Raw genomic sequence first — 22,856 nt, forward strand, 5'->3', positions numbered from 1 at the left:
TTTTTAGGAGTGTGTGTCGAGGTTTGATGAACCAGCCTATAGATATTTCAGATATTATATACGTCTTGTTATCATCTTTTATCATCTAATCGCTGGGAGGAGTTATTTATTTGTTACTGTAAAAAGTAACGCTAAAGGTTGCGGGTGTTTTTATGATTTCTTTTTCACGTCAAAATGAAAAACAGCAATGCATGTGACGGTGAGCATTTTTGATCAGTCTAAGCTGATGAGCAACAATTTCAGTTCCTCTACTTTCTAGAAATACGACCACAGAGAGCAGCGTTTGAGTGGGACTTTCAAGCGAATAAGCCTGATGAACGAGTGTGAAAACCTGATTCTGTTGACAGAGTAAGGGCACCAACCACACAATCACACGGACAGAGCGAGGTCTTAGACAAGTAAGGTTTAATGCGCTACATTATAAAAGTTTGTCAAAAATAGGTTCTCACATATAAAGTATCAACATCTTTTGGACTGAGTCAAAAATAAAAACTAGGATAACAAAAGAACTGTACAAAAAGTCTCCTTTCTAAACCCTGTTGCAGCTAACAGTCAAATATCTGCACTTGGATCTAGTTCCTGCTTTTTCCAGTGCTGACATCAAATAAATTAAAAGAGCATAACATATGAAACTAACAATTTAACTTTTTAGTATGAGGTACTGTTGTGTCTGTAGTTCTGTAGTCTATATAAAAGAAGTATTGCAATCTTCATGATTGGCAAATTCAGTTTCAGCTACATCGATTTGATCATTTTCATAGTGCTAACAATACTTGTTTGGATTAAAAGAGACAACAGTAAACATTGGTAGACACAACCAAGTAACATTAAGCTAAGAAAATGAAGAATATTTCAAATATTAAATAAAAAGTGAGGCATGTTTTCTTTCCAATGTCTAAAGGGGTTCAGGATCTGAGAAAACCGCTATGATATTCTTAGAAGCTACAGTGAATGATCCCTTGAAAAGATACATTTTACATCCTTTCGTAAAAGATCACATTCAGAATTATTATAACACCAGGTAAAATCATAGACACGTACATCCATTTGTACACATTCGCAGACAGACCACACTTGGAATGGACGGAGAAGATCCAGTCCATCTGGGACTGTAACATATAGTGTCCATAGTGGGATTGACACATAATTCCTGAGAATCCCAATATTTTTTTTTTAAAATACATAAAAAGTTCACATATAAACAAGTTTTAAAACATTTGATACAATGCTCAAAAAACAAACAAAAAAAACCTCAACAATAATAAGTTAAGACAAACTCACACAAACAGACTTTGACATCGGTTTGAAAACCAGATGAGGACATTATAAATCACATCTTCATTCTATAACAGGTCAGAGGGTAGAAGTGCAATCCCTTTCTTCAAGTCTTTGGAAACACTATTTGTTTGGTGCGGCTCTCATTGGCTTGGTTTACGCATCTTCTCTCTGATTTTCCCAGGAAAGAGAGGATTTTTGGTCAACTAGGGAATGCCCTGTGCATAGATAGCATTTTTGAGGGGGTTTCTGGAAGACCTGAAGGAGCGATCCCAGCAAGCAATAGCCGTCATGTCACCGGCTAGGTTAACTATAGACCCGACAGTGATTACAAGGCGTTTGGTTTCATTTCTTTGACATGTTCTACGCTATTTCTTGCCCACTTATAATCAAAACTGATTCATTGTAGTTTTTGGCCAGGCAGCGCATGCGATGGTTGATATCCCATCATGTTACCAATGTCAATAATATCTACAGGATATCAGTGTCATGGTCAATCTATAGTCAGGATTCAGCTATTAAACGGCTATTAGACGTCTTTTAAAAGCAAAATTGCTTGCTGGGATACGTCATCTACTCCTCCTCAGTCTTAATAGAGTGCCGATGGTTGAAGTGAACCACGCTGGCTCTCTCCTGGTGATGATGACCCATGATGGTCACTCCCTGAGGTACTGAAGAACTGAAAGCCTTGAGGAATCCCACGTCTTCCTTCCCCTCGCCGTTTTCCAGACTCCTAGCCAGCCATTTCTCCAAGGCGGCGTCCACTTGAGCATCTCCGGCGTTCTCCGGAAGAGCCTCGGCCTCGTGACTGGCGTCGAAGCGCTCCACCAGCTCGGGGATCTCGGGACGGGTGTTGGGACAGCATCCGGAGCGCTGGTGGAGGTGTAGGGAGAAGCGATGGATGAAGCCTCGGGTGCAGGTTTGGCAGGTATACGGGCGGTCGCAGGAGCTGTGAAGCCGACGGTGGAGTTTAAGGTGGATATACTGGGTAAACTTCACTCCACACAGCTTGCACTGATACGGCTTCTCTCCCGAGTGCAGACGCAAGTGTGTTTTCAGGTTGCTGGTGCTGCTGAAGCGTTTGTGGCACACCTGTGGACATTCAAAGAGAATCACAGACTGTAATTCAAAGAGGCGGCACACAACAACCTCTCTCGCCTCGTTGTTGCTCTGGTAAGCAGACAGCAAGCCAGCCACACTAAAGGACTTATTTATTTTCAGTGGTCAATATGAATGACTAGCGCAGGCTGACGTCACTGTCACACCCTCTCTAGTTACTGAACAACAAAGCTATTCTCTAAAGGAAACAGGAGTGACAAGGTAAAGGTCCTGTCACAGATAAGCAGTGTTGTAGGTGTGAGTCATGGCATGTTAATAGGATATAACTTTATCTTGAGTCACAGCACATGAGCTCACCTGGCATTCGTGTGGTTTCTCTCCTGTGTGGACCAGGTGATGTTTCTGTAAGTGTGCCAGCTGGGTGAAACTCTTTTTGCACAAGTTGCACTGGAATGGTCTCTCGCCACTGTGGACCCTCAAGTGCACCTTCAAAGCAAACACAGACCCTTTAGTCTTAACCACATCACACCACATCTCTCAAATCAAGACTTAGAATAAAGTGTACTCACTTTGAGGTTGGACAGTTGACCGAAAGTCTTGAGGCAGACGTTGCATTCATACTTGATTTTGCCGTTCTGCTTCTTGAGTGGGTACGGGAGAGATTTGTACCCGGGTGTTGGTGGAGAAGACGAGGATGGAGGTGATGTGCTCCTGGGCGAAGCCAGGCTGAGGTTGATGGCTTCTTCGCATTCAGAGAGAGGCTTCTGGAAGCTTGGCCGAGGGGAGAGTTCTGGTGTCGCCGGGGCTCCCCGGGGGGGAGTGTTCGGGACTCTTTCCTTCAGTCCTCCATGGAGCGGGGAGGGATAGGGAAGGGTAACTGGTAGCAGGCCAGGTTGGGGAATTGAAGGGTAGGATAAGCCATCACTTCCCAGGAATCCGTTGTACCGGAAACCCCCTTTCGAGGGCAACATGGACGGGAAGGGAGGGGAGTATGGGGGCAACAGCAAACGGGAATAATGAGGATTGTACTGTGGTAGAAGTGGATAAGGAGCTTGCAGAGGTCTGGGAGAGGGCAGGGAAGGGTACGAGATCAAACCCTCTCGATGATGACCGTAGAGGCCGTGTAAGTGGAGCGGAAGGTCTTGCGGCGGAGACAGGGTGGGATACGGGTGAGCGCTCATGTTCATCTCCTTCTGGTTGGGATGTGGAGAATGCACCAACTGTGGTGAAACAGCTCTGTGGATCTTCTTGCTGAAATCCACGACCTGTTCGTCCGGTGTGTCAGGTGGTGTGTCCCTCTCAATGACCTCTACGTCGATCTTTTCATCCATCTCGTCTTCCTCTCCCTCGCTTTGAAGTTTGTGTGGGCTCGAGGCCTGTTTAGGGTAGTAGACGTACGGCTTCTGATAGTTCATGTCAGGCATGTACTCTGTAGAAAGAGAGGACATAAAAGGTCACACAGTGCAGAGATGTGTGAAGGCTGACAGACAGCAGAGGTGAGAACACGAGTATGAGACGTTCTACTAACTTTGCAACTACTGTACATGTCAACTCATTAGTTGTTTAATGATACCCTCATGTCACGATTCGATGCATATCACGATACTGAACTTTCAGCATCATTGCGATACTCCAAGAAATGCTAAATTTGGTTTTACATTGTGTGTGTAAATGAATAGGCTTGGACTTGGTGCTGAAAACCCAAAGCACAGGACAATAGAGACACCAGAATAAACATATTCATGATTCTGAAGCTGAAAATACTGAATTATTTTAGACGAATATACTTGCACTCTGTCACTGGCTAGATATATTTAAAATAACGTAGGACACTTTTTACTGATAACAAGACATTTGGCATCATCAGGAGCCACAAATAGTCCCCCATTGCATTATTACACATTATATATAGTAGTTTACTGTAGAACTGACACTAAAACTCTGGGACCATGTTACCGAAACTTGTGAGCAAGTCGACAGATTTCACATCTACTGTGATTGACCAAGCAGGTCAAAGTCTTCGTAGAGCGACATCGGTCACCCGTCGAACATGTGTGTCTGTGTGTCGTACACCTACTCATAACCTTCCCTCCTCAAACGCTCACTTATGGTAAATGGCAGCTCTTTCAGTTTAAAGCTGACAGGCAGAAGATCTCTGACTGGTTTCTGTTTGACAAAGAGGTAGTACTGCTTTCACACAGCACCTAGATTACAACCGTGTGGGTGTTCGCAGTGTGGGTGTGTGTATGTTTGTGAGGTGGAGGGCCATATGTATGTATCGGAAGAAAGGAGACTCGTGTGACGGTGATACTTCTCACTCAGAAACTACTCTGACTCACCATAACAGCAGATGTCCTCAACCATGGGAAAAATCACTAACTGATTCTTACTGTTATGCAGGGAATCGAGATAAGGTCAGATTATTACTGTCCTTTCGCTTCAGAGATTGTAAAAAGAAAGCCACAACAGCAAGCTTCTTTCAGTAACCTTTGTGGTGACTCAGACAAAACCTGCTAAATCATGGAGAGTGGTACAAGGCTCAAGTGTGTCACACAGCAGTGGGAAGATTACACAAACACAGTATAACCCTTGTGGTCGAAGCTTGGTTCCTCAAACCCAATCTGGTGCAACATTTACAGGCATCGTCTAGGTATTTCCTAACTACCGTGAGGAAAGTGAAAATGGATATTTGAAACTCCGAACAAAATCGAACTGTCATATATGTGTATAAATATGTTTTCATATCCCGGAGGAACACGGGTAAATGGAAGCAGTGCATATTCACCGTGTTTTGAATTAAACTAAATATCAGCAGATGTGTTGACAAAGTCCAGCAAAAAGAGCTGTATGATGTAATATCACGCTTTTAAAACTGAATATACAGATTTCTTTGAACCTCACCAAGGAAGTGGAACTTGTCAAAGCGCACTGAACGATCCAAATTAAAAAGAAGAGGATCTAAGAAAGGGTTATGTTCTTCACGGTGCATGACTTTCTAAAGAGGGATATTTAGGTGTTATTGTTGAGTAAAAGCATCACAAGAGAGAAGCGTGTACGTGTCGGCATGACTCAGGTAATGGTCCTTAACAATAGCAGAGACAAATGCACGCACGAAACACACAAAAACAGACATTCATGCATTCCGAGGAGTGAATAAGACAGGAAATAACAGTGTCAGTGTGAGATTGAATCAATGTGATATAGGCACTATCACATGACAGCTACTCAGACAGACATATCCAGACAGTCCAGCGTTTTGTCATAAATATATACGCACGCACACACAGAACTCACACATTCATACACAAACAGGTTCACTGACAGTCACTTTCATGTTGTGACTTTCATGTTTTCAATGAATCACTGATTTACTGTTCATTATATATACAGCTAATGTTCAGTAAACATTTAACAGTGTGTTGCTATTAGTGGCATAATGACATAATGGTCATGTGAAACCTATACAGTTAAACCAAATACAGTTAAACCAAAAATTACTCCGACACCATATTTATTTATATTTGTTTTACGTGTGGGTGCAGGACAGTTCATTTATGTAAGTTAGGATTGCAAGGTGTCTGAATAAAAGTTTGGTTTGACTGTATATGACACTGCCACATAAAAATATCAAACATCCGCCCGTATATATTTTGGATGTCAATATTACTAGTGTACGCAGAAGATCTGAGGGTGCCCGTTAATTACTGAACTCTCGCACTGTAAAAATGATTCTCGAAATTGTAAATAAATAAAAAAAGCCTTCAAAATTTCACATTTCGTTCAATAACCGATTTCTTGGAATTTTTGGGGAAAATTACATAAAAAAAAAACCTAAATTCTACGCCAACTTTGTTTCAGTTCAAGGCGCAAGAGAAACACACAATAAATATACAAGAAGAAAATCAAAAGTGGGAATAAAAAGCACTATATACATAACAGCTTACTAGTTACTTACTGAACTCTTCACTGTAAAAAATGATTCTCAAAGTTGTAAATAATGATTTTAAAAGTCTTTTGTTCAATGATCGATTCCTTGGAATTATTTGCGAAATTGTTCAAAATAAATCTGTTTCGGTTCAAGGCATTAAAGGAGTCGCCTGATTCACAGGAAAGACACCGGGCAAATACACAAATGATGTGACTAATAATCCTATTGCTTCAAGAAAGCCAGAGAGACCTCAATAAAGGTACGAGAAGGAAAGCAAAAAAACAAAACCCACTTTATACATGAAAGCACACTTCATCCAGTTTTTCCCTCCCCAATGCCAGCTAATGTGGGATAATCCCGGAGCCGTGACTCACTTGGCTTCAGGCTGTCGGGTTGCTCCTGCTGGCCACACAGTCTCTGGGAAAACTCCGGGCTGTACCACACCAGCAGCTCCTGCTTGGGCTCCACGGGCCGGATGGTGTAGAAGAAGATCTCCTGGCCGTTCTGACAGGCCACCAGGTTCTGTTCGGCCCGCGAGCGCGCCGGGTTAGCGTACCGCATCCAGTTGCTGCGCTGGACGTCGTAGCCATCGATGAAGTGGTGTAAGTGGCCACCACTGTAGATCTGGATGGAGAGAGAGAGAGAGAGAGAGGAAAACATGAACGCGTGAGTCTGCAGGTGTCAAAACCATCACAAGGAAACATTAAAATCATTCTTGAAACCTGTTACAAATGATTCTTCACCTCTGCCATGAACAGAACGCTTGTCAAACAGCTGTTTATATCAACTCCTCTGTGTCTCCTGACCTGTGAAAGTGTGTGTGTGTGTGTGTGTGTGGCTTGTCCTGCTGAAGATGTGTGACTAACTTTGTGTTTCAATGATGTCAGGCTTTTTATAAAGTGCAGGGCGTCAAAACGATCCACACATGCTGCCAGTCACACGCACAGACTCCGCCCCTGACTCCTCCCACTTTCATTATCAGTCGTGTGTGGGGGAATTCACTCTGCAGACATGCCGAGGCATGACATCTCCACTATCACAGACACTCCTTTAACCAGTTACACCCTGAAGACTCATAAACACAAACACACTTTCACCCACACGGACACATCCGTCCACCTGCCTTCGGTCACGTGACACGATGCGTCATTTCAATTCTTTATGGCAGCAGGAAGTTAGAAAGGATTTACAGGAAACGGAGAAAGGAAAGGACAGCTCAGACTAGGAAAACCCAAAGCGACATGCAAATGCGCACATACACACACACACACTCGTGCGTGCGTCTACACACACCATGCATATAAACAAACACGTAGACAGATCTAGTGACCTTGGCAGGGAGATAAAGAGACTGAAGTTCACATAGATGCATGCTGATATGAGAACAGAAAGAACTGAAAAGAAAGTGATTTGTGTGCGTGCGTGTGTGTGTGTGTGTGTGTGTGTGTGTGTGTGCGTGTCTCTGTCTGTGCAGGAATCCCGACTTCTCTAAAAGCTGGCCACAAACCAAAGACTTGCGCTATCCTTTACGTTTTTGTCGAATGGTTTCGAAAGAGGCTGACTTGGTAACTTCTGCTGAGTAAAGCGTATGAGAACAGCAGGAATCTACAGCAAACAGGATACGGGCTCTCACAGCTTCCTCTGTGTTTTCCAAACAAGCACAATAGGAATACCTACATATTTGAATGCATGCGTATGTGTCCCAAACATAGGCATGTGTTTAAAAGAAAGACGATCGTGCTGAAGAAGCCAATGCATTTTTGTGTGTATTCATGCATGAATGAATAAGCTTCCGGCTCCTTTCTGCTAAAATTCTCGGGAAAGTCATAACCGGTTTAGCAGCTTTTCAGCAGAAACGGTGTCCCTGAAAGCTTAGGCCACTCACCCTCCAAAAGTACTTCCGGTTGGCTTGAAGGGGCACGTTTTCTTTGGTGTAGACGACACCTTGAAGAGGTCCGAATCTCGTGCCCTGAGGGATGTACTCTTTACTGAAAACACCAGTCACCTGCAGGAGAGACGGAAGGAGAGAGAAACAAATAATTAATGACACACTTTTGAAGAGGAAGTGCATTGAGTTCATGCATGCAGGGTTGGAGACGTCATAGGTGACCTAAGGTAGCACACTAACGAGTTAAGTGCATAAACAGACTTATACTTTCCCTGCTCTACTTGGACCCTGACCTAGAAACATACAGCTGTCCTCAATAAGCCTGACCCCGAAGACCCTGCTGGCAAAAGTTGGCTGGTATTGACAAACAATGTCTTTAAAAGAGACAGAGGAGAAACTGGAGCAGGTGGTCGACTCTCAACGCTGGCCAACGCAGAAACCAGGTCAAAGTTTGCGTGGGGGTCACGGCCCCACATAACCAACACGTTCACTCAGTGTTTTAGGCTTGTTTCTCCAGTCAATGCATCTTGATTTAAGAATATTTAGATATTAGTGCTGGAAAACAAGACAGAAACACTGAGTAATACACTTAAAGTCCACAATAGACTTAACGCAGTGGAAGAAATGATGGACTGTAATAAGTGAGAGGGACGGTCACTGAGACGAGAGCTGCGCTGACAGAAGAATTGTGAGTCGTTAGCGTTGCGTGACTAATTGGTTGGTCTTTAGTGATTAACCGCTCAGAGAGGGTTTATGGAGTCAGAGGAGGGTGTGTGTGTGTGTGTGTGTGTGTGTCACTCTCTGACGAGGCCAGCGGCACCACGCTAACCCAACACACCGCAGCTGTCCGAGGATACCGGTCCAAACGAAAGTTAATCAGTCGAGCTTAACCTACTTCGTTTGGCTGAGATTCTGTAAGTGCTTGTGCATTTGAGTCACAGATCACCCATCTGCCACGTGTCCCCCTTCGAGAGGCACGCTTCGCTTACACACACGCTGACACGCATGACTGCCCGCGACTCTCCCGGAGAACTCACTGCAAACAAACATTGTCTTGCTTTTCACTTTATTTTGATGGACCCTTCAACACATTCTGTATAACTACATGTGTACTAGCTCTCATTACAGTGATAGTAGAGTATTAGTAGACTTAGAATAAGTTGACATGACTTGCAAAGTTACTTATAGTCAGTAGAATGTCTGTTGGAGGACCAACACAATAGAGTTGGCAGATTTTAAGCACTCTACTAATACTCTAATGAGAGTTGGTTCAAACCTCGTGTGTGAGTTTGCTCACTGTACCCTAACATCAGAAAGCCTTCGAGAGTTTCAGTTCTTCCCTTCAACAACATGCTAACACACAGACTTTCACAAACACAGAAACTCTGGGATATGTGTGTGTGCATCACTGAAACCGATCAGCGAATGACGGGCAGTCTAGTCACCATGAGACTGGCTTTCCAACATCCCTAAAAATCTTTCATTTTTCCTTCCAATAAAAATGTGCTGTCGGCCCTCCAGGAACTGACACACTCACTGGATGTGGGTTTTTCTGTCCGAAGAAACGTCAGTGACAGCATTAGAGCAATGCTTTTCACAGAATCAGCCCAGAACAAAGCCAGAAATAGGAAGTGTGTGATCGATTCCTCTCGAGGAGTGTGTGTGTGTCAGACAACATCAGCTGTTCTCTCTCTAAACGAGCCTCAGTCTGTCGGGACACTTGTCGGATTCAAGCATACGGATGATTTTGCTTGAAATAAAAGAGGGTCAAGGCGTGGGAAAAGATGAGAGTGAGAGTTTGAACATGAGAAATAAAAGAGTGTGTGAAAGGGGAAGAGAAAGAAACAATCTAATGTAGACCAAAAGGTTCATTATGCGGTCAATGAGAATCATGTTAAAAGAAGCACTTACCAAAAAAGAGAGATCAAGATAGATAGATAGAGACATACATAGATAGATAGAGACATAGATAGATAGATAGAGACATAGATAGATAGATAGAGACATACATAGATAGATAGAGACATAGATAGATAGATAGATAGATAGATAGATAGAGACATAGATAGATAGATAGAGACATAGATAGATAGATAAGAGACATAGATAGATAGATAGGTAGATAGATAGATAGAGACATAGATATATAGATAGAGACATAGATAGATAGATAAGAGACATAGATGGATAGATAGAGACATAGATAGAGACATAGATATATAGATAGAGACATAGATAGATAGATAGGTAGATAGATAGATAGATAGATAGATAGGAAGGTCATAATCATATATTTATACTTTATATATACACACATTTCTTGCTGATCTTGAGGTCTTATCAGAAGCCGAATATTTTCACACGTATTGTTGTCTTTTTCTGTCTTTGCACATTCCGCTGCGATGGACGATCTGTGTTTGTGCATGAGTGTGTTTATGAGCTCATGACCACAACTTCACACCTTCAGTGTGACAGAACATAAAAAGAGCCGAGGCTTTAGAAAGAGGAACTGACTTTCACCTGCGAAGGACGGAAACTGGATCGTATGCAAAAGACGGAACAGCGAAGAAGTGCATGAAGCGGACGCCGAAGAAACCACAGCAGAGGCCCGAACAATGACACGGACAAACGTGTGTGTGAGCGACAGAGGAGGAGGAAGACCTCAAAAACAAACATTTTAAGAATGTTTGCATTGGAAATGTGCATTTAGCAGCTGCTCTGGACGCTCGTTTCCGCCACAGAATAACATATTATATTAGATCATTTTTATCTCACATTCTGACATCTTTTCTCAGAACTGTCAGAAATAAACACGCAATTCTGAGAAGAAAAATTCTGCATTTTCATATTCTGCAAAAAGTCATTTACCTTTTTTTTTTTTTTTTGTGCTTTATTCTGTGGCGGAAACAAGCTTCTATAAACTGCAGAAATCTTATTTTCATACAAAAATTGCTAAATACGCTGCCGTAAAATGTAACGAAGAAAGATATAATGAGCGATCAACCGGATATCAACCCAAAATAACCTCAACAGGGGATCATTTCTCATACTTTACTGTGTTATCTGAAGAATAAGGGCCTTTATGCAAACATCAGAATCAAACAGAGAGAGAGAGAGAGGAGAGAGAGAGAGAGAGAGAGAGAGAGAGAGAGAGAGAGAGAGAGGGAGAGAGAGAGAGAGAGAGAGAGAGAGGAGAGAGAGAGACATAGAGAGAGACATAGAGAGAGAGAGAGAGAGAGAGAGAGAGAGAGAGAGAGAGAGAGAGAGAGAGAGAGAGAGAGAGAGAGAGAGACATAGAGAGAGAGAGAGAGAGAGAGAGAGAGAGAGAGACATAGAGAGAGAGAGAGAGAGAGAGAGAGAGAGAGAGAGACATAGAGAGAGAGGAGAGAGAGAGAGAGAGAGAGAGAGAGAGAGATACTAGATCTCACTGATCTACTCAACCACTCACTCAAACCAAACCATCCGTTTCCGTCATCGGACACTTTGAATGGAACAATCCCACTTCATGGAACTGAACGGATGACGTCTTAATGGTTCAGACGGAGGTATCATGATCCCAGCCGACACAAACATGTTCTGAGAACGTTATAAAAATGTGACTTCTGACCGTTCAAAACATCCTTTTAAAAAACATTTTGGTAACACTTCGCATAAAACCTGCATTATAAAGTATTTGAATGCATTAATAACGCACCTCATAATGCACTGTATGATCTCATGAATAACTGTAACCAAACTTATAATACAATGTTACACCTTTAGGAAATATAACGCATTAAACCACAACAAACAACCAGTTTCAGATGCAACAAGGAATCTGCAAATATTATAATGCATTTTAACTTTGGTTACAGTTTTCCATAAAGCATTAATGTACATGATGAACACTTTTATAACGCACTTTTACATAAAGGCTGTAAGTGTTACCACTGTTTTCTAGATCATGCAAACATTCCATTCTTCAAACACTGAGGGAATGTTCTCTGATCAGAAACATGTTAATTGAGCGACTAAAACATCTCACAAAAAACTTCTCATGAATGATGTGTAATTATTTTTTAATTAATAACTCGTTACTGGAAGAGCGTTTGTCATAACCTTGACATATGTCACTTTCTGTATGAGTTCTGCTCAGGACTCCTGACGTGAGCGCGCTGTTGCACAAGTGTGTGTGAACCGTGACTCGTCAGAGATGGTGGGATAAGGGAACTGGGAATGCGCACCTGGTTGTCGGCGTTGTACTGGAAGGTGAGGTTCCGTGGGATGGAGGTCATGGCCTTCGGGAGCCTGAAGCTCGGCTCGGACGCCTGGTCCTGGACGATATATGTGCAGTTCATGGCGAAGTCCAGTTCCCTCCACTCGCTCATGTCCTCCAGAGACGCTTCCAGCTTCATCTTCACTCCTGCGCTCGACACTCGCTGCTTTCTGTGTGGCGTGTTCTCCTTTGGTTCCAGTTGCTTTGGTTCTCCTTTTGCTTTATTGTTTAGTTCTGAAGAAAAAGCAAAATGTGTCTTTAAGCATACACACATTTCCTCTCAGGTCTCCAATCATGCAATACATGCCTTGCATAACACAATATACGTGTGTGTCACAACACAAGGTAGCGTATGCTTGTTGTTCTCTTATACTGAGAACCAGCCCTGAGGCTCTGCACCAACTTCTCCAGAAACGGTGAACAATCGCATACAACTATTAGATGACTAATTACTGGTGATTGCACTGGTGTGATGCTAACTCTATATTTATGAGAAATGAATTGTATTGTTGTGCAACTAGTCTCTGTCGTACCATATTTAGCCGTGTTAATGAGTTTGTAGGCCAGATGTAGAATACAAATGAGTTTGAGCTTAAAACCAGAACAGATATCTGAATTAATCTTTTACTCCACAGACAGATATTGGTTTTAAACACAAACTCACTTTATTTTGGACATGTAATCAAATGTCTTACTAAACTTCATAGTGACCATTCCAGATTACAATTTAAAAAAAATAACCAAAAGTTTTTGACCAATCATCAAATAAATAAATGCTAGTGATGGAGCCATTCCCAAAAGCTTTAACGTCATCCACTTACATCTCAACACAGAATACATCATCCATCCCAAACCAGACCTGAGGATCACAACACGCTTCCTATCATTAATATTAATAATAATACTGGCCTCACTTCACATTGGTTGAGCTGTTGGATCCTGGATGTCTTTGGTCAGGTCATCTCTGTGTCCCGCTGAGCTTCACTCTGTCATCTCGTCTGCTTTCTCTCCCGTTCCCATAAAGTCCAGCAGCAGATCCTCTGATATCTCACACGCGTTGGCTCCTGTCACTCACACTGTCCTCGCTCGGCTGCGCCAGACTTTTGAGTAGCAGAAACTAACCAATCAGCATCTGGCTTTAATCATGTGACCGTCAGGATTAGTTGAAGGTGATCCAATCGGGACACTGGAAGCTTTTCGGGCCCAAACGTTCACATCAACACCTCCGGCAGACAAAGGAGGATCGCAGACAATCTGAATAGAGTTGAACAACTGAGTAAAAAAAAAAACAGATGGTTGGATCACTGAAAACACACCAGTGGACTTTTGCTTGGATGGGCTTTTAATGAGCAATCTGGTCCCAACCCAATTAGACCCCCTCCCTCGACACACACACACACACACACACACACACACACACACACACACACACACACACCTCTGTGACCTAGATCCAGACCTGGCCTGGTGTGTGTGTGTGTGTGTGATACTCTGATGAGGCCAGTAGTGGAAGAGAAAAAGCAGGTCAAACTGAAGAGCGTCTCAGACACCTGTCTGCACGGTTTGAACACACACACACACACACACACACAAGATCTGAACACACACTTCTGACCTGGAACACACCGGCATCATCCGGCACGGGCCGGGAGAAAAGGGAAACCACACAACAACATGAAAAGTCCAACAGGGAATCTTATACAATCATTCTTATGGCTATTTAAACATGACTGGGACGGTTTCTGTTTTGCTTTTTCACTAGAAATATCTAAACTTTCTTAAAATGACATGAAAAAATAATAATAAATTGTGTGTGTAATATAAATAATCTTAAAAATAAATAAATAAATAAATAAATAATTGTAAAAAAATAATAAAAATTTAGTTAGCTAGAAAAAGTATCTAAAAAAAAAAAATCTGTTTGGCCTTTGAACTTTGACAATTATTCATTTTCCTGACTTCACGGGCAGATATTATTTGTTGTTTTCAGCAAAACCTTGATGCATTTCGTGAGAAATCAGAAGTCAGAAAACAAGACTTAATATCTTCAGTCATGCTGTTTCTTCTCCAGTAAATGTCTCATGATTTAAGAATGTTTAGATATTTGTGCTGGAAAACGAGACAGAAACACTGAGGAGGAACATACTTAAAAAAAAGAATAATACGATATTTTTTTAAGATAATGCACTATTTCTAGGTCACTAATGAACTAAGACTCTTTGGATTGTCTCAAATCCTGTTCATCTGTGTTTATTAAATAAATAAAGCAAAATAAAAGCCTTTCATGAGCGGCCTCAGACTTTGAACCATACTGGAACTGAATCAAAACTATTTTCCTAAAATAAAAAAATCATTAAACACTGAAATAGCCGAGTCATATGCAGAGGACAGAGAGGCGCAGGCGAAGGACTGATGTTATGAATGATTATGGAATGATATGAATTCATGCATCAGAAGAAAGTGAAAGAATCACTTCATGTTTTGGAACGTTTGTGGAAATTCTCTTCCTCGTGTTTCACTGCCTAATATGGAACTTGGATTGATAGTGAACTTTTGCACATAAAACGTAAGACCGCTCATGTTTCACTGACGTATCCATCCTCAATCTGCTCAAATCTGCTCTTCTGTGGTTATTACACGTTCATTAATTGTGCTGTCTGTGATATTACACGTTCAAAGGGAGATTTTACATTAAAAACGATGATAAACAGTTTTTTTTTTTATTGCATATAAATGTTTAATACATTTGAATTACAGTTTTAACAAACTAATAGACATAATGTGACTCATATTTGTCAATCATGTGTAAATAAAATAGGTAATATTTCTGTAATAGTACTTATAAACTGAATGTGTTTTCAACACAATAACCAGGTTTATATATTTATCACCAACAAATCCAGATTGTTTTAAATTTTATTTAACTAAATGAATATTGCCTGTTCCATATTTAACCATATATACCGTATATATGCATCACATTACGTTTATTAGTTTGTTTTATGTTAAAACTGTGAGTTAGACTTAATTTCAATAGTCCACTCTAAACATTCTAGTCAAGAACCTTCATTTATATAGTGCTTTTAACAAATATAGATTGTTTCAAAGAATTCTTCTAACTATTTGTAACTTTGCAACCCCATGTCAACTTACACCCTAACCCTAACCCTAACCCTACTCTAAAAATGACCCAATTTTGGGTCAAATATGGACAAACCCAAACGTTGGCTTAAAAATGTAATTTAAGAGTTTAACCCAACGGCCGGTTTGGTCCATTTTTGACCCAAATTTGTGTTGAAACAACCCAGCAGAGTGTACTAATACTCTAATGACTGCTACTCATAGTAAGTAGAATGTCTAGACTATAGAAATAAAGTGTAGCCAAACTGTGTAATCTGATATGTGTATCTTACAGTTAGCCTGGCCATGTCTGCGGAGAGAACATGTCTGCGGAGAGCAGGTCCACATCTCCACATCTCCTCGTCTCCTCGTCTCCACATCTCGTCCTCATGCTGACGGGAGGCAGTGGCTGGCAGATGGCCGAGTCGAGCCGCATGTGGGCCGCATGGCGTAAGTGTGCCTCTCTTTCACTGGGCTAATTTCTCTAATTTGCAGACAGTCTGGGCTGAGGATCATCCAGGCGTCGTGCGGATCGCACTTTTACAGGGGAGGGTTGAGGTCGATCGGGTCGGGTGTGTGAAGGCCTGATCGGGTCTGAGGGAAACACAAACAACAGAACCAGTGTGACGAGCTCCTGTGTGGAATAATGTACATCCAGCCGGACGTTATCTGAGAATATATCAGTCTGAACACACACACACGCGCACACACAGACACACACACACACACACACACACACACACACGCGCACACACAGACACACACACACACACACACACACACACACACACACACACACACACACACACACACACACACACACACACACACACACACACACACACACACACACACACACACACACACGCACACACACACACACACACACACACACACACACACACACACACACACACACCTGAAGGTGTTTATTCTGAGATAACAACCGGCTGTACATTATCTGCTTATTACACGGATACTTGTCAGTAAATTATTAGACACGAAATATTGATCTGAGTCTAACTATTTTATATTTAAGAGATACGGTTTACAGTCATAACACTTATTACACAGCATTTCAACACATAAATAATTATGGGGATTAGAGATTTTAATTTCAGAATAAACTGTTTTAAAATCGTACCAGTTTGTATCTAAGAATCCAACAGTGAACAAAACAATAGCGAGTGTGTAGCGAGTGTGTAGCGAGTGTATAGCGAGTGCGTAGCGAGTGTACAGCGAGTGTGTAGCGAGTGTATAGCGAGTGCGTAGCGAGTGTACAGCGAGTGTACAGCGAGTGTGTAGCGAGTGTGCAGCGAGTGTATAGCGAGTGTGTAGCGAGTGTATAGTGAGTGTACTGCGAGTGTGTAGCGAGTGTATAGTGAGTGTACTGCGAGTGTGTAGCGAGTGTATAGCGAGTGTACTGCGAGTGTATAGCGAGTGTGTAGCGAGTGTGTAGCGAGTGTGTAGCGAGTGTACAGCGAGTGTGTAGCGAGTGTGTAGCGAGTGTGTAGCGAGTGTATAGCGAGTGCGTAGCGAGTGTACAGCGAGTGTACAGCGAGTGTGTAGCGAGTGTGCAGCGAGTGTATAGCGAGTGTGTAGCGAGTGTATAGCGAGTGTACTGCGAGTGTGTAGCGAGTGTATAGTGAGTGTACTGCGAGTGTGTAGCGAGTGTATAGCGAGTGTACTGCGAGTGTATAGCGAGTGTGTAGCGAGTGTGTAGCGAGTGTACAGCGAGTGTGTAGCGAGTGTATAGCGAGTGCGTAGCCAGTGTACAGCGAGTGCGTAGCGAGTGTACAGCGAGTGTGTAGCGAGTGTGTAGCGAGTGTGTAGCGAGTGTTTAGAGAGTGTACTGCGAGTGTGTAGCGAGTGTACTGCGAGTGTGTAGCGAGTGTACAGCGAGTGTGTAGCGAGTGTGCAGCGAGTGTGTAGCGAGTGTACAGCGAGTGAGTAGCGAGTGTGTAGCGAGTGCGTAGCGAGTGTACAGCGAGTGAGTAGCGAGTGTGTAGCGAGTGCGTAGCGAGTGTACAGCGAGTGTGTAGCGAGTGTGTAGCGAGTGTGTAGCGAGTGTACTGCGAGTGTGTAGCGAGTGTATAGCGAGTGTACTGCGAGTGTGTAGCGAGTGTACAGCGAGTGTGTAGCGAGTGTGTAGCGAGTGTACAGCGAGTGTGTAGCGAGTGTGTAGCGAGTGTACAGCGAGTGTGTAGCGAGTGTGCAGCGAGTGTATAGCGAGTGTGTAGCGAGTGTATAGTGAGTGTACTGCGAGTGTGTAGCGAGTGTATAGTGAGTGTACTGCGAGTGTGTAGCGAGTGTATAGCGAGTGTACTGCGAGTGTATAGCGAGTGTGTAGCGAGTGTGTAGCGAGTGTGTAGCGAGTGTACAGCGAGTGTGTAGCGAGTGTGTAGCGAGTGTGTAGCGAGTGTATAGCGAGTGCGTAGCGAGTGTACAGCGAGTGTACAGCGAGTGTGTAGCGAGTGTGCAGCGAGTGTATAGCGAGTGTGTAGCGAGTGTATAGCGAGTGTACTGCGAGTGTGTAGCGAGTGTATAGTGAGTGTACTGCGAGTGTGTAGCGAGTGTATAGCGAGTGTACTGCGAGTGTATAGCGAGTGTGTAGCGAGTGTGTAGCGAGTGTGTAGCGAGTGTACAGCGAGTGTGTAGCGAGTGTATAGCGAGTGCGTAGCCAGTGTACAGCGAGTGCGTAGCGAGTGTACAGCGAGTGCGTAGCGAGTGTGTAGCGAGTGTGTAGCGAGTGTATAGAGAGTGTACTGCGAGTGTGTAGCGAGTGTACTGCGAGTGTGTAGCGAGTGTACAGCGAGTGTGTAGCGAGTGTGCAGCGAGTGTGTAGCGAGTGTACAGCGAGTGAGTAGCGAGTGTGTAGCGAGTGCGTAGCGAGTGTACAGCGAGTGAGTAGCGAGTGTGTAGCGAGTGCGTAGCGAGTGTACAGCGAGTGTGTAGCGAGTGCGTAGCGAGTGTATAGCGAGTGCGTAGCGAGTGTACAGCGAGTGTGTAGCGAGTGTGTAGCGAGTGTATAGCGAGTGTGTAGCGAGTGTACTGCGAGTGTGTAGCGAGTGTATAGCGAGTGTACTGCGAGTGTGTAGCGAGTGTACAGCGAGTGTGTAGCGAGTGTGTAGCGAGTGTACAGCGAGTGTGTAGCGAGTGTGTAGCGAGTGCGTAGCGAGTGCGTAGCGAGTGTATAGCGAGTGTGTAGCGAGTGTACAGCGAGTGTGTAGCGAGTGTATAGCGAGTGTGTAGCGAGTGTACAGCGAGTGTGTAGCGAGTGTACTGCGAGTGTGTAGCGAGTGCGTAGCGAGTGTACAGCGAGTGTGTAGCGAGTGTGTAGCGAGTGTATAGCGCCGCTGACTTCAGTGACCCGGATGAGCCTGTGTTTGTTCTCAGAGGTTGTTATCTGGGAATAATATCCCGCTGGATGGAGCGATTGACCAATCAGAATCAAGTATTCCACAGAGCCGTGTAATAATACGCTGTAACACACAGTGCACTGACACACACATGTCTCGCATGTTTGAGATTCATGCACAGTATTGTGACTGACAGCAGCATGTGTGACGGCCGTGACAAACACACGCTAGCAGAGACAGAGGTGTCTACATATGAAGCTCGAGCTAGGTGACAAAACTGATTTAGCGATGACTCGGACACGGTCAGATTCAAAACACAGAAATCAATGAGGAAACCGGAACCGATGAGAGGAAAGAGTGTTTGATTCTCCCCGTGTTAAACTGCGTCCAGAGACTCATGTGTTAGTAAAGCGTGTTCATCTTCATAAACTCTGATTCAGCATTTTCAGTCCGAACGACGATTCTCAATAACTTCAGGAGAAGGAACGGGTTTTCATGACTAACTGGAAGGATTATCATGGAAAAAATCTCACACACACACACACACACACACACACACACACACACACACACACACACACACACACACACACACACACACACACACACACACACACACACACACACACACACACACACACACACTTGCAGGAAGTATATCTTATCTGCTTTTCTTTGTCCGAATCATTACAAACATTCAGAATAAAACTGATAATGTGAAGACAGAAGAGGCAGAACGGATCAAACGCTGCAGAACATCTCATTAAAACAAAAGGAAATTCCTACAAGCACGATACTGAAATTTTTGTGTTATTTGCGCATCATGATCCAGCATGTGCTTATGATTTAATCACACATGCAGTGCGTGAGGCTCAAAAAGTCCACGAGAAGACCCTGCAAAAGAACTGCACAATATTATATCACACTAAAAATAATTCTGAAACACAGACTGACGGTTTCTGTTTCTGTTTTTCGAGTCAGATGTTCAGCGGTAAACAGGCCGTGTTCCTCAAGGGAGAAGAGGATTAAGATCTGTTTATGTATATTGTTCTCTGCATTACAAGTATATGACAAACCCTGGCAACAGGCCTCGCCACACACACACACACACACACACACACACACACACACACACACACACACACACACACACACACACTCTGTTTACCGTCTCTCTCGGCTTAAGGCCAGCGCACATCCTTCTAAACACAGATTATCGGCTCCCTAAACTCCTCAATTACATTATTCACTCTCATCGCCAGTTTCATTTCATCTGGTTGTTTTTCCTGTGTGATGTTGACATGTTTTTGAGGAAGTTCCCCCGATGATTCTGACATCATCATCATCATCATCAGCAGTGACTCGAGAAACACGACCGACTGTGTTCAGGAAACCAGAAGAACAGCAGTTTAACACTTTACTTTAATGCACTGGTCACTGGAGTCTCAGTCATGCCGAACCGACGGCTCATCATGTGTTGCGGTGCATTGTGGGATCAATGCATGCGGTCATGAGGATCCTTTAACCCGTGCATATGATTATTATAATTCTAGACAAAAACAATCACTTCCTCTTCCATGCGAATGAAAGGAGAGTCATGCAATATATGCTTTATCTCTCATCTGAATCAAAGCACTGGAATCAGTCAGGGTTAGCAGGACATACCCTAACCCTGCAGGACATCCTGGTGTCGTCCTGTGCAATAACCTATTAGTAAATGTGGAAATTAATATTAACTATGATTAATAAATGCTGAGGTATTGTTCATTCTTAGTCCATGTTAACTAAGGTTGACTAATGAAGCTTATGGTCCAAATCTTATGGTCTGAAATAAGCATACATATACGTGAGAAGCAAAATGACAGGAAGTGAGGTCATCTTTTCTGATACATTCATGCAAATGAAGTGAGTTTGAGCTTAAAACAAGAACACATATCAGTCAGTGGAGTCAGAAAAATAAACTTCATTCAAAGGGAAACTAGATTATTTTACTCGACTGACTGATATTAGTTCTTGTTTTAAGCACAAACTCACTTGATTTGATGATTTCATCTTCAGTCATGAGTAAATGTGTCTTGATTTAAGAATGTTTGGATATTTGTGCTGGAAAGCGAGACCGAAACACTGAGGAGGAACGTGATGTTTGTGCAGTGAAAAGACTTCCTTCTTTCTGCACTGGAAGAGTTTTTGTCCGTTCAATGAAAAGTCTGCAGTTCTTCAAAACATCGTACAGGTTTAGAGCGACATGAATATTAATATGTGAGAGTAAATGATTCTCAACCCTTTAATCTTTTCCTCGTCTGAGCAGAACGTGTCTCAGATGTGTTTTCTCAAGGACTGGCAAACAAACAGTGATCCGTGTTTCCAGCCAGAAGCTCCATCTGTTGAGGACTGGCATCACGCTAGTTTCCCTCTTCCTGATCTCTTCCTCTGTCTTTGTTCTAATTTGGTTTTCTACAGTCTCCGAGACCCGATCGGCTCCATCTGATTGGCCGGTTGCCGGGAAGGGAAGGCTCTTCTGAAAGGAGGAGAATATAGTGACGTAAAGTGAAGGAAACATCTGGAGAGAAGGGGGAAAACAGAAGAACACACAACACCTCGTTCCTCAGAGTGGATTAAAGAGCAGATGCCGAGACCGAGGCTTTCAGATCACAAACATGCGGCTTATAGTCGGCATGAAAGGGAACTTACACTCGTCTTTTCTGCCCTTTTGTGCCGTATATCCAACGCTATCTCACGAACAATTCGTACGAATTCGTCCGAGTGATTAAAGGTGGCTAATTCGTACAAACTCACTCATACGAATTCGTAGGATTTGTCTAAACCCACGTGATTTAGGTTTAGGGGCGGGGTCAGGGGTCAGGGGTAGGTCATCATACGAATTCGGCAACTCGTAAAATATGTACGATTCAGCAAAAATCGTATGAATTCGTATGAGTCACCTCGTATAATTTGTACGAATTGCCGTGAGATCGGGTTTGTATGTCTGAGTGAAACGCTTCTGGAATAAGAACAAATGTGGGCGGGGCTTGATTGTGTCCGTGGGGAATTGTGCTGATAGCTGTGGTCTGCTATTGGCTGATCTCCTGTGATTGACAGGTTGCCCCGCCCTCGTCATCCGAGAAGAGAAGAGATGAGGGGAAGTTATTCTGATTCAAGATTATTAACATAATAATGATGTGCACAATAAATCACTTAGAATAATCGGTAACACTAGTCGGTTCATTAGTTAACATTAGTTAATATATTAATTAACATGAACTAACAATGAGCAATACATTAGTTACTGTATTTGTTAATCTTTGTTAATGTTAGTTAATAAAAATCCAGCTGTTCATTGTTTGTTCATGTTAGTTCACAGCGCATTAACTAATGTTAACAAATACAACCTTTGATTTTAATAAGGTATTAGTAAATGGTGAAATTAATATTAACTAAGATTAATAAATGCTGTAGAAGTATTGTTCATTCTTAGTTCATGTTAAGTAAGGGAGTTAACTAATGTTAATAATAGACCTTATTGTAAAGTGTTACTGAATAAACTGCAATATTCCATAAAAATCAAGAATTGTTTGTTTTGATTTGATGGCTTTAAGCACAACAATCACATTTCTGAAATGAAATCCTCTCATTTATGTACAGTGTATGTACAGTAGTCAACATTTGAAGTGGATCAAAAAAGTGAATCACAGTTGTCCAAAGACAAGAACGGGTTTTGTTCAAAATTCATGAATAACTTTGATGAAGGGTTTTGATCCACTTGTTGACGACTGTAATATCAGCTTTAGTGCAGGGCATCAGAATGTGTTTGTTATCTGAGGTCACTTAAGTTCATGTCGAAGGACTGAACTATATGTCAGATTAAACTCACACTTTAACACACAAACACTTATAAAAGAGCAAAAGACCTGAACCAGTCAGATGCAGAACTCACACCAGCGTCTGAAGACGAGAAGAGGAAGTGTGTTCATC

At 42.7% G+C, this 22,856-nt stretch overlaps 1 protein-coding gene across 2 annotated transcripts; it reads right to left on the minus strand.

Annotated features, from left to right (window-relative positions):
- Nucleotides 1-388: 388 nt before the first annotated feature.
- prdm1b (PR domain containing 1b, with ZNF domain) lies at nucleotides 389-12,593 on the minus strand. 2 transcript variants are annotated; one of them, XM_082185888.1, is made up of 6 exons: nucleotides 12,374-12,593; nucleotides 8,148-8,267; nucleotides 6,637-6,886; nucleotides 2,904-3,763; nucleotides 2,692-2,820; nucleotides 389-2,367 (listed from the first exon to the last, which is right to left on the minus strand). In XM_082185888.1, exons 1-6 carry the CDS (start codon nucleotides 12,542-12,544, stop codon nucleotides 1,849-1,851), a joined length of 2,049 nt encoding a protein of 682 aa, XP_082042014.1. In that variant the 5' UTR covers nucleotides 12,545-12,593; the 3' UTR covers nucleotides 389-1,848. The 2 variants fall into 2 exon arrangements, with proteins under 2 accessions (XP_082042014.1, XP_082042013.1); XM_082185887.1 differs by lacking the exons at nucleotides 8,148-8,267; nucleotides 12,374-12,593 and adding an exon at nucleotides 7,006-7,144.
- Between the last annotated feature and the right edge of the window lie 10,263 nt (nucleotides 12,594-22,856).

The sequence above is a fragment of the Leuciscus leuciscus genome (assembly GCF_965113295.1).
Source record: "Leuciscus leuciscus genome assembly, chromosome: 12".
Taxonomy (NCBI): Eukaryota; Metazoa; Chordata; class Actinopteri; order Cypriniformes; family Leuciscidae; genus Leuciscus; species Leuciscus leuciscus.

What these genes read in the sequence shown, in the direction of transcription:
- prdm1b (XM_082185888.1), bottom strand. Translation starts at nt 12,544, where the DNA reads ATGAAGCTGGAAGCGTCTCTGGAGGACATGAGCGAGTGGAGGGAACTG. An exon ending in ACCGGAAGTACTTTTGGAGG is followed by an intron (nt 6,887 to 8,147) that starts GTGAGTGGCCTA and finishes CTCTCCATCCAG; the next exon opens with ATCTACAGTGGTGGCCACTT. An exon ending in GTCAACTGTCCAACCTCAAA is followed by an intron (nt 2,821 to 2,903) that starts GTGAGTACACTT and finishes TTTGCTTTGAAG; the next exon opens with GTGCACTTGAGGGTCCACAG.